We start from the raw sequence: 12,611 nt of genomic DNA on the forward strand, positions 1-12,611 counted from the left end.
GTGTGTGTGTGTGTGTGTGTGTGTGTTCATGTGTCTAATCACTGAGTGATTTTCTCATCCTCACTACTTAGAGTATACTCAATTAAAATCAGATATACATGCTGGCATAAAACCAAAGATCAGATATACATGCTGGGATACAACCAAAGATTCCTTCATCTTCGCCTTTGTATCTTGACTAGAACTGGGGCTTACACACATCTACAGCTGCCCCGCTTTCTCCAAACAAGATCCACTGTCTGGTGGTGCTATGAAGAAAGCACGTCCACAGGATGCTGTACTCTGAGGTGGGCAAGAAGATTGACCTCCTGTCACCAAAGAGCTCCCCATAGGTTCCGATGTCGTGAGTCACCCTGTGCTTGGAGATAAATCCAAAAGCACAGCTTTGCCATCTACTGAAGCAAAATGGACTGACTTTTCCATCATGCCTGGGTCTATAACGAAAGCCTGAGGAAGTGAGTGGAACATGAAGTCACCCCTTCCGCCCCAGCAGACAGATGGATAGAGACATTCGCATTTGTTCCCAGCCCTTTGTCTTCTGAGCACTTTTGGCATTTCCTTCAGGAAGCTGGAGGTTATGACCTAAGGTTTCCTTAGCGAACACACTTTGTTTCCCACAGTTAACCTTACCCAGAAATGACATCTACTCTAATAGGTGAGGTTTATCTTCATGTCCCAACTGTGTCCTGTCCTGGGCAAATTCAATGACACTTGAAAACACAAACTCTGAAAAGTAGCACTAGCCTGACTTAATCTGCAGGAAAGATGGCGGGAACCGGGAGTTAACTGTTCAAACTTTATGCTATACGTCTCTGTTTCACAGTTGCTTTCATTTTAGTAAGACCAGTTAAATGGGCAAGAACTGAGAAAGTTTAAAAGCTGCGTTTACGGGGAGGAGGTGAGCAGCCACCCTGTATCCTACTCAGTGCTGGTTATATCACATAGTCCCATAGTGTTCTCATAAGAACCCAAGGCAAGGTCCTAGAAACGGGATGACTTAGAGGCTGGACATGGAGCTCAGTGGGTAAAATGCTTGCCTAGCATGTGTAAGGACCTGGGTTCAATCACCAAGCCTCTCATAAACCTGGGCTCAACACTGAAGAAGAAGAGGAGGAGCAGGGAGCAGGAGGATCAAAAGTTCACATTCCGTTTCAGAGCAAGCACAAGGCAAACCTAGAATACATGAGACCTTGACTTAAGAGCGGACAAACCAAAAAATTACAAAGCACTGACCGATTTAACACACACTCTCTCTCTCTCTCTCTCTCTCTCTCTCTCTCTCTCTCAGCATGTTGATGAAAGGCCAGCTATGCATACTCTTGTTGCAGCATTTGAACTGCTCATTTTAGTCATAATTTAAAATAGATTTAAGAATCCATTGCTGAATTTCAGAAAGCTGTATTTTAGGATCATCACACTTAGTTCTGTTTAGCCTCACTGCACTTTAAAATCGAAATAGTGACACTTACTTGCTGTGGTCTTTAGAAGGTTGATGGTGTTTCTCTTATTCCCCACATGTCTCTAATGCTAATTTATTGAGGTTTCTCTTCCTGAAAAAGCTAGAGTGGTTTCTAAACAAACCACATTTTTTCCATACCCTAGTTTATCAAAGTAAAAGCTTTTAACTTCTTTTAACTTTTTTTTTTTTTTTTTTTTTTTTTTGGAGCTGGGGACCAAACCCAGGGCCTTGCGCTTCCTAGGTAAGCGCTCTACCACTGAGCTAAATCCCCAGCCCCTCTTTTAACTTTTTTTGAATTGAACCTTTACCTTTAATTCCAAAGAGCCACATAATCGAGAGGTATCTCAGTGAATGATTTTTCAAAAAGTTCTCTTCACAAAAGAATCTTTAAAAAAATCAGTTTATTAATGTTTAAAAGTTGATAAAGCTATGTGCAAAATGACACACCAAAGTCAGGAACCTATTAAATACTATTTTTTTTTTAAAAAAAAGACATTTCTTGGTTTAATTGCACTGAAAACAATACTAAAAAGACAGTAATATATTTTTATTCTCTGTATCATTTACATCCAGGGTCAATACCTAAGGACAACTGAAGAAAAGAATTTCTGATGTTCCCTGTCAGTTAAAGTAATGCTTTTTTGGGTACAAAGGGAGGCATTTTCTTAAGAACTACACATTCAATGGTGTTAACACAGGTTAGGAAGAAATTCAATAAAATGACCTCAAAGAAGCAAGTACATTCGAAAATCAGAAACTGCTCTTTAAACAAAATACAACCAGTTGGTTGACACAGATCACACAACACTCTGAAATAACCAATAAAAGTGCCAAAGATGCTCGTAGGGGTTAGAGAAAGACATCAAGCAACAGCTCTTGTTTTACACAAGTAACCCTCAGATTTCACCTCATTTTTTTTCTTTACCCATATCTCCTAAGATCCTGGTCAATATAATTACAAATAGAGTAGACTTCGTTATTTCCATTACAAACACATGTCCAATGTGGTTGTAATGGAAATAAGGAACACATGAGGAATAAGGAACAATACATTTTCATCTTAAAGACAGCCTACCAAATCCCGGACAACTTGATCCACCTTCCATGGAAACTTTGGCCTCAGCAAACAGTCTTCCCAGTCAACAGCCTGCTAGTTAGAGACAATCAAGGAATACACCCCTCTACAACCTCCTTCTGATGAACAAAGATCAGGCAGTTAAGATATAAAGTAAAAGAATATGAAGAAGGGGTGGGGCGGGGAGACAGGATGAGAAGAAATGGAGGGTGGGGACGTGCACACCACCCAACCAAGCTAGAGGGCACATATTCACTTTGTCATTACAGTGAGAGAGCACATCTCAAAACTCACGGGACACTTTCTCTTGGGACCTTAGTCTTTGAGGAGGGGCCAGATGAGCCCTCTGGGAGCTTGACAATGCTAGACCTTTGGCTCAGTGCAAAATCAAAGCTCCGGGGTATTGGGGAAAGGGGTGGGGGCAGGAAACCCTCTGCAGGCCAGATCTGATCTCCACCCTTCCCAGGGCATTGTTCATAATCATAACCTACCTACAACATGGTATCACCAAGCCGCACATTCTCCCTTCCCTCCCTCTCTCAGGCTCCCGGCTGCTTCTTCCTTGCAGCAGTGGAGAAAGAGAGATGTTTTTGAAATGCTAGGGTAGTGAGTGATGAAGCCAGAATCAACAGTATCAACAGCTTCCGGTTTTAAGAAGAAGAATTGACGTTTCCAGAAGACATAATGGTCTCTGGATTGTCCCCATCATCCTTCTGGGGGTGGGAGGAGTTGTCTGATTTGCTGCGGCTAAATTCCATGCCCGGGATGATGGGCCTCTTGAATTTGCCAGCGGAGTCTCCGTTGGGGCATTTGCAACAAGATATGATCCTGATGAAGGCCCGGCGCATCTCCTTATTGGTCAGAGTGTAGATGATGGGGTTGGTACCTGAGTTCAGCACAGCCAGAACCAGGAAGTACTCTGCTTTGTACAGGATGTCACAGGTCTTCGCCTTGCACCCCACATCTAAAAGTAGTAGGATGAAGAGAGGGGCCCAGCAGGCAATGAAGACACTCAGGACAATGATCACTGTCTTCAGCAAGGCCAGAGACTTCTCGGAACTGCGGCTGGCCTTGGAGATGTTCTTGCGGAAGGTCAGGCGGCGGCTTCGAGTCCTCACCAAGGAGTAGATCCTGCAGTAGAGGATGACGATGGAAAGCAGGAGCAGGGTGAAGACGGTGGTGCAGAAGAGAATATAGTGCTTGTGGTAGAGCGGGAGCACGGTGGAGCAGCTGGACAGCGAGCTGATGCAGTTCCAGCCCATGATGGGCAGCCCACCCAGGATGAGGGAGATGACCCAGCAGGCACTGATCAGCAGAAAGGAGCGCGAGCTGTTGCTGCCGTTGTGTAGTTTCATCTTCAGCATGGTGATGTAGCGCTCAATGGCGATAGCAAGGAGGCTGAAGACTGAGGCAGACAGAGCCACAAACATACTTCCTTCCCGCAGAAACCACTGGGCAGGTGTGAGCTTGTAGGTGGTGGCCCCAGACAACAGCAGGTTAGCTGTGTAAGCCACTCCTGCTAACAGGTCCGAGAGGGCTAGGTTGCCTATGAAATAGTACATGGGCCGGTGGAACTTCTTGGTTTTCCAAATAGTTAGCAAGACAAATATATTCTCTAGGATGATCAAGCAGCAGATGAGAATGAACACCACTGAAGTCAGTTTAATGCCATGGTCCTTCTCCACTCCGATGTTCAGCTTGCCTGTGTAGTTGTAATGCCGGACTATGATATCATAGTTGCCATAGTCGGAGACTTGGCTGCGGAGAGCCTTAACCACTGGGATGCTGGTGGAGGACACCATAGCCGCAACTGTGTCCCCAGGAGCCCGGGGTGGTACTTCTCCAGACAAACGCTAGAGGGCGAGGTTGAGCGAGCCTTCAGTTACAGCAAGGCCAGGTCAGCAAGCAATCCGATGCTTTTTTATGTAGTTTTTCCTTGGCTGGAGAGGCCTCCGAGAAACAGCAGCCTTAAAAAAGTTACAAAGAAAAGAGTCAGGGAAAATGCCCAGCACACTAGCATAATTCACTCTAGTCAAGGCATCGCTCCAATTCTGTTGTTGATTTGTTTTAAGGAAACTTGGCCAGAGCATAGGGAGGATTTTTGTTTTTACTCAAACTATCATTTCTAGTAACAAAACAAAAATAAGCAAACAAAAGAGAAATGAAGTTAGAAAGAGAGGTAGAAAACAAAGACAAAAATGTACCCAGACTCTGAGTAGACAAAACCTTCCCTTGGGTCACTAAATCCACCAAGAGGAGAATGGGAAACAGCTCCCCATTCCAGTTTTCGATCCCACGCCATTCCAACTAGCACTGCCACCTTCAGTGTCCAGCCCTGAGATTCCTTCAAGAGATCACCATGTATGCTGTTTGCTCACCACCAGCTAAGGGCCTCTTCTCACAAAAGTCACCAACTTCCAGTTCTGGTACAGTGCAGACATGCATATCCCGAGACACACACACGCACACAACACACACACACACACACACACACACACACACACACACACACACACACACACACCACTCAAAGAGATCAGCCCACCTTCTCATTGCCATGCAAGAAAGTAGCTTTGTAGGAGGGCCATTTGACAAGTAAGTCATTTTCTGGGCTCTATTAATAACTCCCTGTGAGCAGGTGTGCTGAGGGTCTGGTCAGAGGTGTGGGCCGCCAGGCCTCGAAGTAAACAGGAAAGAGCTTGGCGCCTCCGTGAAGCAACTGCCTATTCTTCTTTTTAATTTTTTCTTTACTCCTCCACCCCACCCAATCTCCCCACGAGTCAATTTACTACGTTTAAAGATATTCATTGAGAAGCTCTCCTAAGAGATTGCAGCAAATCTTCGAAGTTTCTACATGAACTGATTGCTTCAGAGTTTTAACTTTAGCCAACACTTGCATGCACACAAAAGTCATCCTGCTAGCGATAACGAAACATGCCACTTTGTTCTAACTTCAGGTACATAAAATTTCCAGGAACATATACTGTTAAATTTGCATGGGCAGTTTTAACCTCATTAGCTCCCCACACCCTAACATTGCCTCCTCTCACAGAACTACCAATCCCTAAAGGAAGGACACACAGCACTAATTAAGTTGGACACACAGCGCTAATTAAGTACTCTAAAGTCTGCTTGGTAATTGATCAACGCGATATCAAATGAAGGGAGGGGGGACCTAGAGACATTGAAGTCATTTCTATGACAAAAGCTTACGAAACTCCACATTTCCCCACTCTAATGCTGCAAAGTCCACTCTCAGGCAATGGAAACCATTGGCGTGATGCCTGATAATTTCGTCTATAGGATTTCCCAAAATAAGCGTCTCCCCTTTTCTCTGTTCTGATGAACCGCAGCTTCTCCAGCGGCCCTCCCTCAGTCTTTCCTATAATTTGGAAATTAATCTTTTTCAAACTTCATAAACTCCGTGCCCCAAGAAGAAGTCAGTCAAGATGGGCTCCGTAGCATCCTGGTGATGCCTGGGTTTGGTTTGCTTTGGTTTGGTTTCCCTAAAGTTTTTGTTTGTTTAGTTCGGGTTTAAAGGTTCTTCCTCGACACCTGGACGCCCTGCAGCCCGCGCCAAAGCCTGCGAGGCTCACAACCCCCTACCTCGCTCAAGCGGGACGAAGCTGCGTCCGCCGGGCTCCGGGTCTACACCGCGCGATCCGCATCTTGCTGCTGTCGGCGACTGACGGAGACCAGCACACTCACAAAGTTCTCAGAGCTGGGATCCCCTCCCTCCTCGGCGGTGCACTCCAATAGCCAGCCCTGCCTGAGCTGCCCGCTGCAAGGCGAAGTCTCTGAGCGCCCCGCCGAGGCTGGGTGACTCCTCTAGGAAGGGAGTGGGAGGGGTTAATGCCTTTAACTCCTCCGCGCTCTGCCAGCGGCAGGGGGCCCCTCCGGGTCCAGGCTGCTGAGAAGCAGCCTCCCAGAAAGATCTGGGGCAGAGTGACTAAAATAAGACGAAATGAATAGGAACCCCTCCGCCCCAACCAGTAGAGAAGGGGCGGAGCCTGGCAGCCCCTAAATTCTAATTCACAAATCACGCCTCTAGCCAGCTACCCGCAGTCTCCGGCGCGGGACAAGACTCCAAAACTAGACAGGAAGATCCCTGGGAAAACTTTTCTTCGTTTAAAATCTTAGAGGACAGAGGACAGAGGACAAGCCTCTGTCTCGTAGAGGATCTTCCTGGCCCCCGATCCCATAGCTCTGAGGATCGGTGTAATCAGAATGGACCGGTGTCCTGGGGTCCACTTCCACGAGGTCAGGGGAAACCCGAGCCACTGCCCAGAGAGTCGCCGCCAAGCCACCGGGAGGAGATCCTGAGAAGGGACTGCGAGAGAGGGAGGTCCGAGGCAAGCAGCCTCCAGGCACAGAAAAGCTGCTGTTCTCCTCCTCCTCCCCCTCCAGTCCGATCCTGGTGAAGCCTTGAAACTTGCGGTCTGGTGGGCAGAAAGTGGCTTTCCCCGGGTGCACGGTGAAGTGGGCCAGTGCTGTGCTTGGTGTAGAGCGGGGGTTCCCCTCGCTCAGCTGAGCGCAAAGCCAGGCGGTGTGCCCCAGATTCTGGGAAGCGTAGAGGCCTTTGAGGAGGTGGGCTGTTGCCCTGGCCTCAGAGATTTAAACAATCAGGCAGTCCAGGAATTTCAACAAGGAAAAGGACTGCCTGGCTTTTCATAGGCCAGCGCCTACAGCCCCTAGGCTAAAGCTGGATGACTCTTCTCTCCCTGTCTACTTGAGAGATAGCTAAGAGACCCCCAAATCTAAAGAGTCGTACCTGGCCCACATTTTTTCTGTTGCTAGATTGAGGCTAAAGTGGCCTTGGTCAGATTTGTTTGAGTAACAGACTCGGGGCCTTTATGCCTTGTCTGCTCTAGTGTTAAAAAGAGGTTCCACCCAAGTCCCCTGGTCGAACTGCCTTCCCACCCTGAGCAGATGTGATCACAAAACTTCCTCTGCTGTGCAGTTTCAATTAACAGACACACCCTGTACCTGAATGACTCAAGAGAGACTGAAGGAACAAACAACAGACCCCTACCTTCTGGGATTTTATGAGCTTGCAAAAAAAAAAAAAAAGTAACTGTTAATTCACATTTGCCTAGAAGCTCTCATCAACAGCCTCCCACCTTACATACCCACAAACTACAGAACTTGCAAAACAATATGAAAACCAAGAAAAGAGTCATCCAGTCTCCTCCAGAAAAGACAGGGGTTGAGACTTGTTTCATTTGAAAGAGGAGATAAGTCCTACAGAGGCAAGGAGTTAGCTGCCCTCCTCCCACCACCATTTACGGGGGTTTTAAGGAACTGTGCACCTTGCTGTCCCAAGATGTGATGAACACTGTTCTGTGAAACAACGGAGCAGCATGGGCCACTCTATCCATGGGAGAAATCCTCAGCCTGAGAGACCTGTAGATCACCCCGGTACGATGTGGCAGAGCCAGGTGACCAGACTGAAGGTGTCTTGCCTGCCTGCTCAAATGCTGTCAGTCAGTTTAAAATTCCAAATTACTTTCCTGAACAGAGGAGACCTCTTCACTTGGACTCCTTAAATTTGTACTTCTGATTGTACTTGTCTTTACATGTGTGTAACCTGTTACTAATGTATACAGTGGGTGCTTTTATGGGGGGTGGGGTGTGTGAGGTGATGCCTCCATAAGTAGGGAAGGCTGCCTCAAACTTGAGATCTTGCTGCCTCAGCCTCACAAGCTTTGGTTATCACACTCGGCTAAACAGTGGTGAATGTCAATCTCAGAATTTGTAGAGGTAGGAAGATCAGGAGTTCAAAGTTCCCCTCAGCTATTATATAGTGAGCTGGAGACCACCCTGAGGTACTTGAGACTGTATCATGCACGTGCATGATACAAACACACACACACACACACACACACACACACACACACACACACACCAAAGGCTTGGGTATATTGCAGAGGTAGACTGTTTCCTGCAACACCCTAGGTTCAATATCCAGTACTGTGAAAAGAAAAGGTAGACTAAAGGTGACAAATGCCTTGAGTCCCAGCATTCCAGAGGTGGAGGCAGGGCAGATTTTTGTAAGCCTGAAGCCAGGCTGGTCTACATAGTTAGATCCGGGCGGGCTAGCCAGGGCTATACAGTAAGACCTGGTCTCAAACGAAAAGAAAGGAAAAAGGAAAGATAAACATATTGTATAGCCAGGGTTCTGTGAAGGAACAGAACTGATGGTGATCTGGCTGGCTAGTCCAACAGTGGCTATGTCCTGACAGAAAGGCCAAGCATCTAGTAACCCACCAGTTCATGAGCTGGAGATCAATCATCAATCCCAGTCTGGTTCCGGAATGCTAGAGGAGACCTAGAGAACTGCTGTTCATCGGTCTCCACTGGGGTCCTGAAGACGTAGGTCCTAGCCGTGGTGAAGGGATACCTCGGCAGCAGGACAGATGAACTTGTCAGCTAGCGTGAGGGCGAACAGGCAAAAAACAAAAGAGCAAAAGCTTCCTTCATCCATGTCCCTTTAGGAGGGCTACCACCAAAGGGTGTGCCCTAAATTCGTGGTGGGTCTTCTCACTCCAAATGATCAGGTCCAGAAAATCCCTCATAGGCATGCTCAGCTGCTTGGGTTTTAGCGGATTCCAGATTGACAACCAAGAGTTGATATTGCCCATATATAGATAAGGTCTTTGTAGCTAGAGGTATTAGAATCTAATGTCGCCCAGAATGGCCTCAAAATTCACTCCTATTCACCATAGACGATCTCAGTGGCTGATTCTCATGTTTCCACGTGTAAGTGTCAGTATTATAGGGCATGCACCACCACACCTGGCTTCATGTTTGCACAGTACAGAGGACTGAACCCGGGCTTTATGCGAGCTAGGCAAGTACTCCACCAACTTAGCTATCTCCTAATGAATGTTATCTGACGCTTCTCAGTGCCCTCATTATAGACCGAAAGAAAATGTGTGCTTTCGGTAATTATAATCAGATTCTAAATTACACACACACACACACACACACACACACACACACACACACACATCTTTACAGTTTAACACCTATAAGTTAGGGTTAGGTACTATTATTTTTCTAATTTTATAAACAAGAAACGTGGACCCCAGGTATATTATGCGTATCGGTTAATGTGCAACATGATCGTAGACGATTGGAGAATCATTACCCCCCAAACCACTAAAATAAGCCTCAAGTATCCCAAAGAATTACCTGGCGGGAATCTTTTCTGTGGTACATACTATTGCTGAGGACCACAGACAGGCCTGGCCAAGTATTATAAAGAACACAGATGTCTTGCAAATGATGATTTGGTAATGGTCTCCCATCATCATACATCTCTGGGATATAAAATGTGTAAGACTGGTGGGCAAATGAGAAAACCCAGCAAAGCTGTTCCTAGACACAGCTTTCTGGTAAATTCCAGGTTTCTAGCCCCACACCCTTTAAGACCTATGTGTTGAAGACAGTGCTAAGAACTATGTCCTCCAGCTAATTCCTGGCCATAACTCTAGCCCTTTTTCTGTCTGGGAGCCACTCCCTTTGTTCCCACCTTACTAAGGACACACTTAAGGTCACACATCTGCTGTGTCCAGTTCCCCTTAAGGTGGCTCCACTTCAGGGTTCTAATTTCCAAGTGGCTTCCCTATCCTTCAGTGTTTTTCCTTAAGAGTTGTCAAATGAAATAGCATGTGAAATTTAAGCTATATAGTACAAATAAATAAATAAATGTTCGTTCACCAGGGACTCAGATGTAAGGCAGCCAATCATGTGTTCTCTTTGCTAATTTCTAACTATTCACTTTTTTATTTACTCAGGGTGATTTTTTCAACTCATCCTGCCTCTCAAGACCCAGGGAAGAGAAACTTTCTTTCTCCTGTGTTCATAGGAAAATAGCCAGTCTCTCAAGTCACAGAGAAAGCCTATGATCACATCACTCTCCCTCTCTCTGAGTTCCAGCTCCGTCACTGAAGCTGCCCCCAGCATGACTTTCCCACCTGCTTGAGAAGTGGAACTAATTTTACTCTTTTAAAGCAAACTCTTTCTATGTCACTGCCTCCCTCAAACTTCCTAAGACTCCATTGCTCCCTCCCTCTTGTAAACAGTTTTTGGTTAGTTTTTTTTCCCCAAAGATTTATTTTTGGTTTTATTTACGTGTACATAGGGGTTCACATGGAGGACAGAGAAAAACATCAGATATCCTGGAGCTGGAGTTACAGGATGTCCTGAGCTGCCCCACGTGGGTGCTGGGAACAGAACTTGTGTCCTCTGGAAGAGCAGTAATTGCTCACCAGACCTCTGGCACAGCTTGGTTTCTGATATTTTCATGTCTCTGTCTCTATCTATGTCTCTGTGTCCCTGTCTCTGTCTCTCTCCTCTCTCTCTCTCTCTCTCTCTCTCTCTCTCTCTCTCTTTGTGCATGTGTTCTTTTCTTCTGACACAGAATCTTACACTGGCCTCATTTTCTGTGTGTTTCTGTCTCTCTCTGTGTGTGGGGTGTGTGTGTGTGTGTGTGTTTTCTTTTCTTCTCTTTTCTTTCTTTTCTTCTGACACAGAACCTTACACTGCCTCCAGAACCTCCTGCCTCCATCCTGAGTGCTGGAGTTACAGGAATGTGCCAACATGTCTAGATTTGGTTTCTGATGACTTTCAAACTTCAAATTTTGTCAGCATCTCTGTGTTTCTTATACCAACACCTCAATGTCTTCTGCTTATCCAAGGGTCCACTATATATCTTCTTGCTGGCCAACAGTCTAAACTACATAGATAAGGACAGTGGAGCCCTGGAGACAGAGTAGGGTTCACCCTTACGACTGACATTTCGAGCTCTGTCTATGTCCTTGGACGGTTTCCTTTAACGTGCTGTATCTGCAGTTGGTGGTAAGCAAAGATGTGCTGTGCTCAAATCAGGGCTTTCTCGGATGTCAATAAGCTCGCCGCCAGCAAGCCGCACCACAGTCCCTCCATGAACTTCCCGGAAGATGTTCCCTCATCTGTAGAAGCAGAGAGTGATATTTCTTCTCTTTAAGTCATTTTAAAACTACGGGTTTCCTGTGGTAGCCTCAACGACAGAACACATCTTCACATCTCATTTTCAACTTCTCATTCATTTCTTTCTGGTTTTACAACAGTCATTCTATTCTATTTCTCATATGCACACGTTGTTGGGGAGGATGCTGATGCCACAGTATGAGCACAGATGTCAGCGGACAGCTTGAGGAAGTCAGCTCCTTGCAATCAAGTAATTCCTGGGGATCAGACTCACTAGGCAGACTTAGCAGAAAGTACTTTTATCCATTGAGTCTTATCTCTGGCCTTGGAAAAATCATTTTCGATTGAGCCAATGTGTGCATATTTTAGAAAACATTAAAGAGTACTTATCTTGTAAAAAAAAAAGTGTTCCTTCTTGGGAGCTCTCTTCTCCTCAGCTCTCCTTGTCCCATAGGCAGAGACCTGTGGACGGCCATTGGGAAAGTGCCTTAGTCCTAGTTTATATGTCTATAATTTTATTAGTAGTATTTAATGACATTTATAGATGTTTTTTGCCATGCTGAAGTTTCTAAAAAAATGTTTCATGTTGAAATGTTGACTGATTTACTCTTAAAGACAATGCTTGTGCTGTAATGTTTCAAATTCTACATGACATATATACATATACATATACATATACATATATACACATACACATACACATACACATACACATACACATACACATACATATACATATACATATACATATTTCCCCTGAGAATTGGAGGTTTCACTCTTTTGTCTTTTAATTTCTAGTTTTAAAGCTTCCTGAGTGCAGAATGTGACATATCTACTTTCTTCTTTCCTATAGGTAGATTTGAGATCTTCTCAGTATTCCAGAATGACAGCTTTTCCCCAGCCCTTTTCACCTTTCAGTCCTGCACTTCGTCTGAAATCATGTCCTTGTTATTTTCATCTTCACTTCACTCTTCCCCTCTCTAGAAATCCCGTTATTCGGGTTGCAGGCCGTCTGTTTCAACCTTGCTGATCCTCCTACCCCTTCTTCACAAATACTAAGTCTCACAGCATGTGGAAGACATTATATACCTGTTTGTTTTGATG

At 45.5% G+C, this 12,611-nt stretch overlaps 1 protein-coding gene across 2 annotated transcripts; it reads right to left on the minus strand.

The window, feature by feature from the left end:
• Positions 1 to 1,843: 1,843 nt before the first annotated feature.
• On the minus strand, positions 1,844 to 6,201 carry S1pr1 (sphingosine-1-phosphate receptor 1). 2 transcript variants are annotated; one of them, XM_087621117.1, is made up of 2 exons: positions 4,913 to 5,127; positions 1,844 to 4,501 (listed from the first exon to the last, which is right to left on the minus strand). In XM_087621117.1, exon 2 carries the CDS (start codon positions 4,334 to 4,336, stop codon positions 3,185 to 3,187), a length of 1,152 nt encoding a protein of 383 aa, XP_087477243.1. In that variant the 5' UTR covers positions 4,337 to 4,501; positions 4,913 to 5,127; the 3' UTR covers positions 1,844 to 3,184.
• Between the last annotated feature and the right edge of the window lie 6,410 nt (positions 6,202 to 12,611).

This window comes from Rattus norvegicus, chromosome 2, assembly GCF_021556685.1.
Source record: "Rattus norvegicus strain SHRSP/BbbUtx chromosome 2, alternate assembly SHRSP_T2T, whole genome shotgun sequence".
Taxonomy (NCBI): Eukaryota; Metazoa; Chordata; class Mammalia; order Rodentia; family Muridae; genus Rattus; species Rattus norvegicus.

Excerpts from the sequence above, each read along its gene's own strand:
- S1pr1 (XM_087621117.1), bottom strand. The coding sequence starts at position 4,336 with ATGGTGTCCTCCACCAGCATCCCAGTGGTTAAGGCTCTCCGCAGCCAA.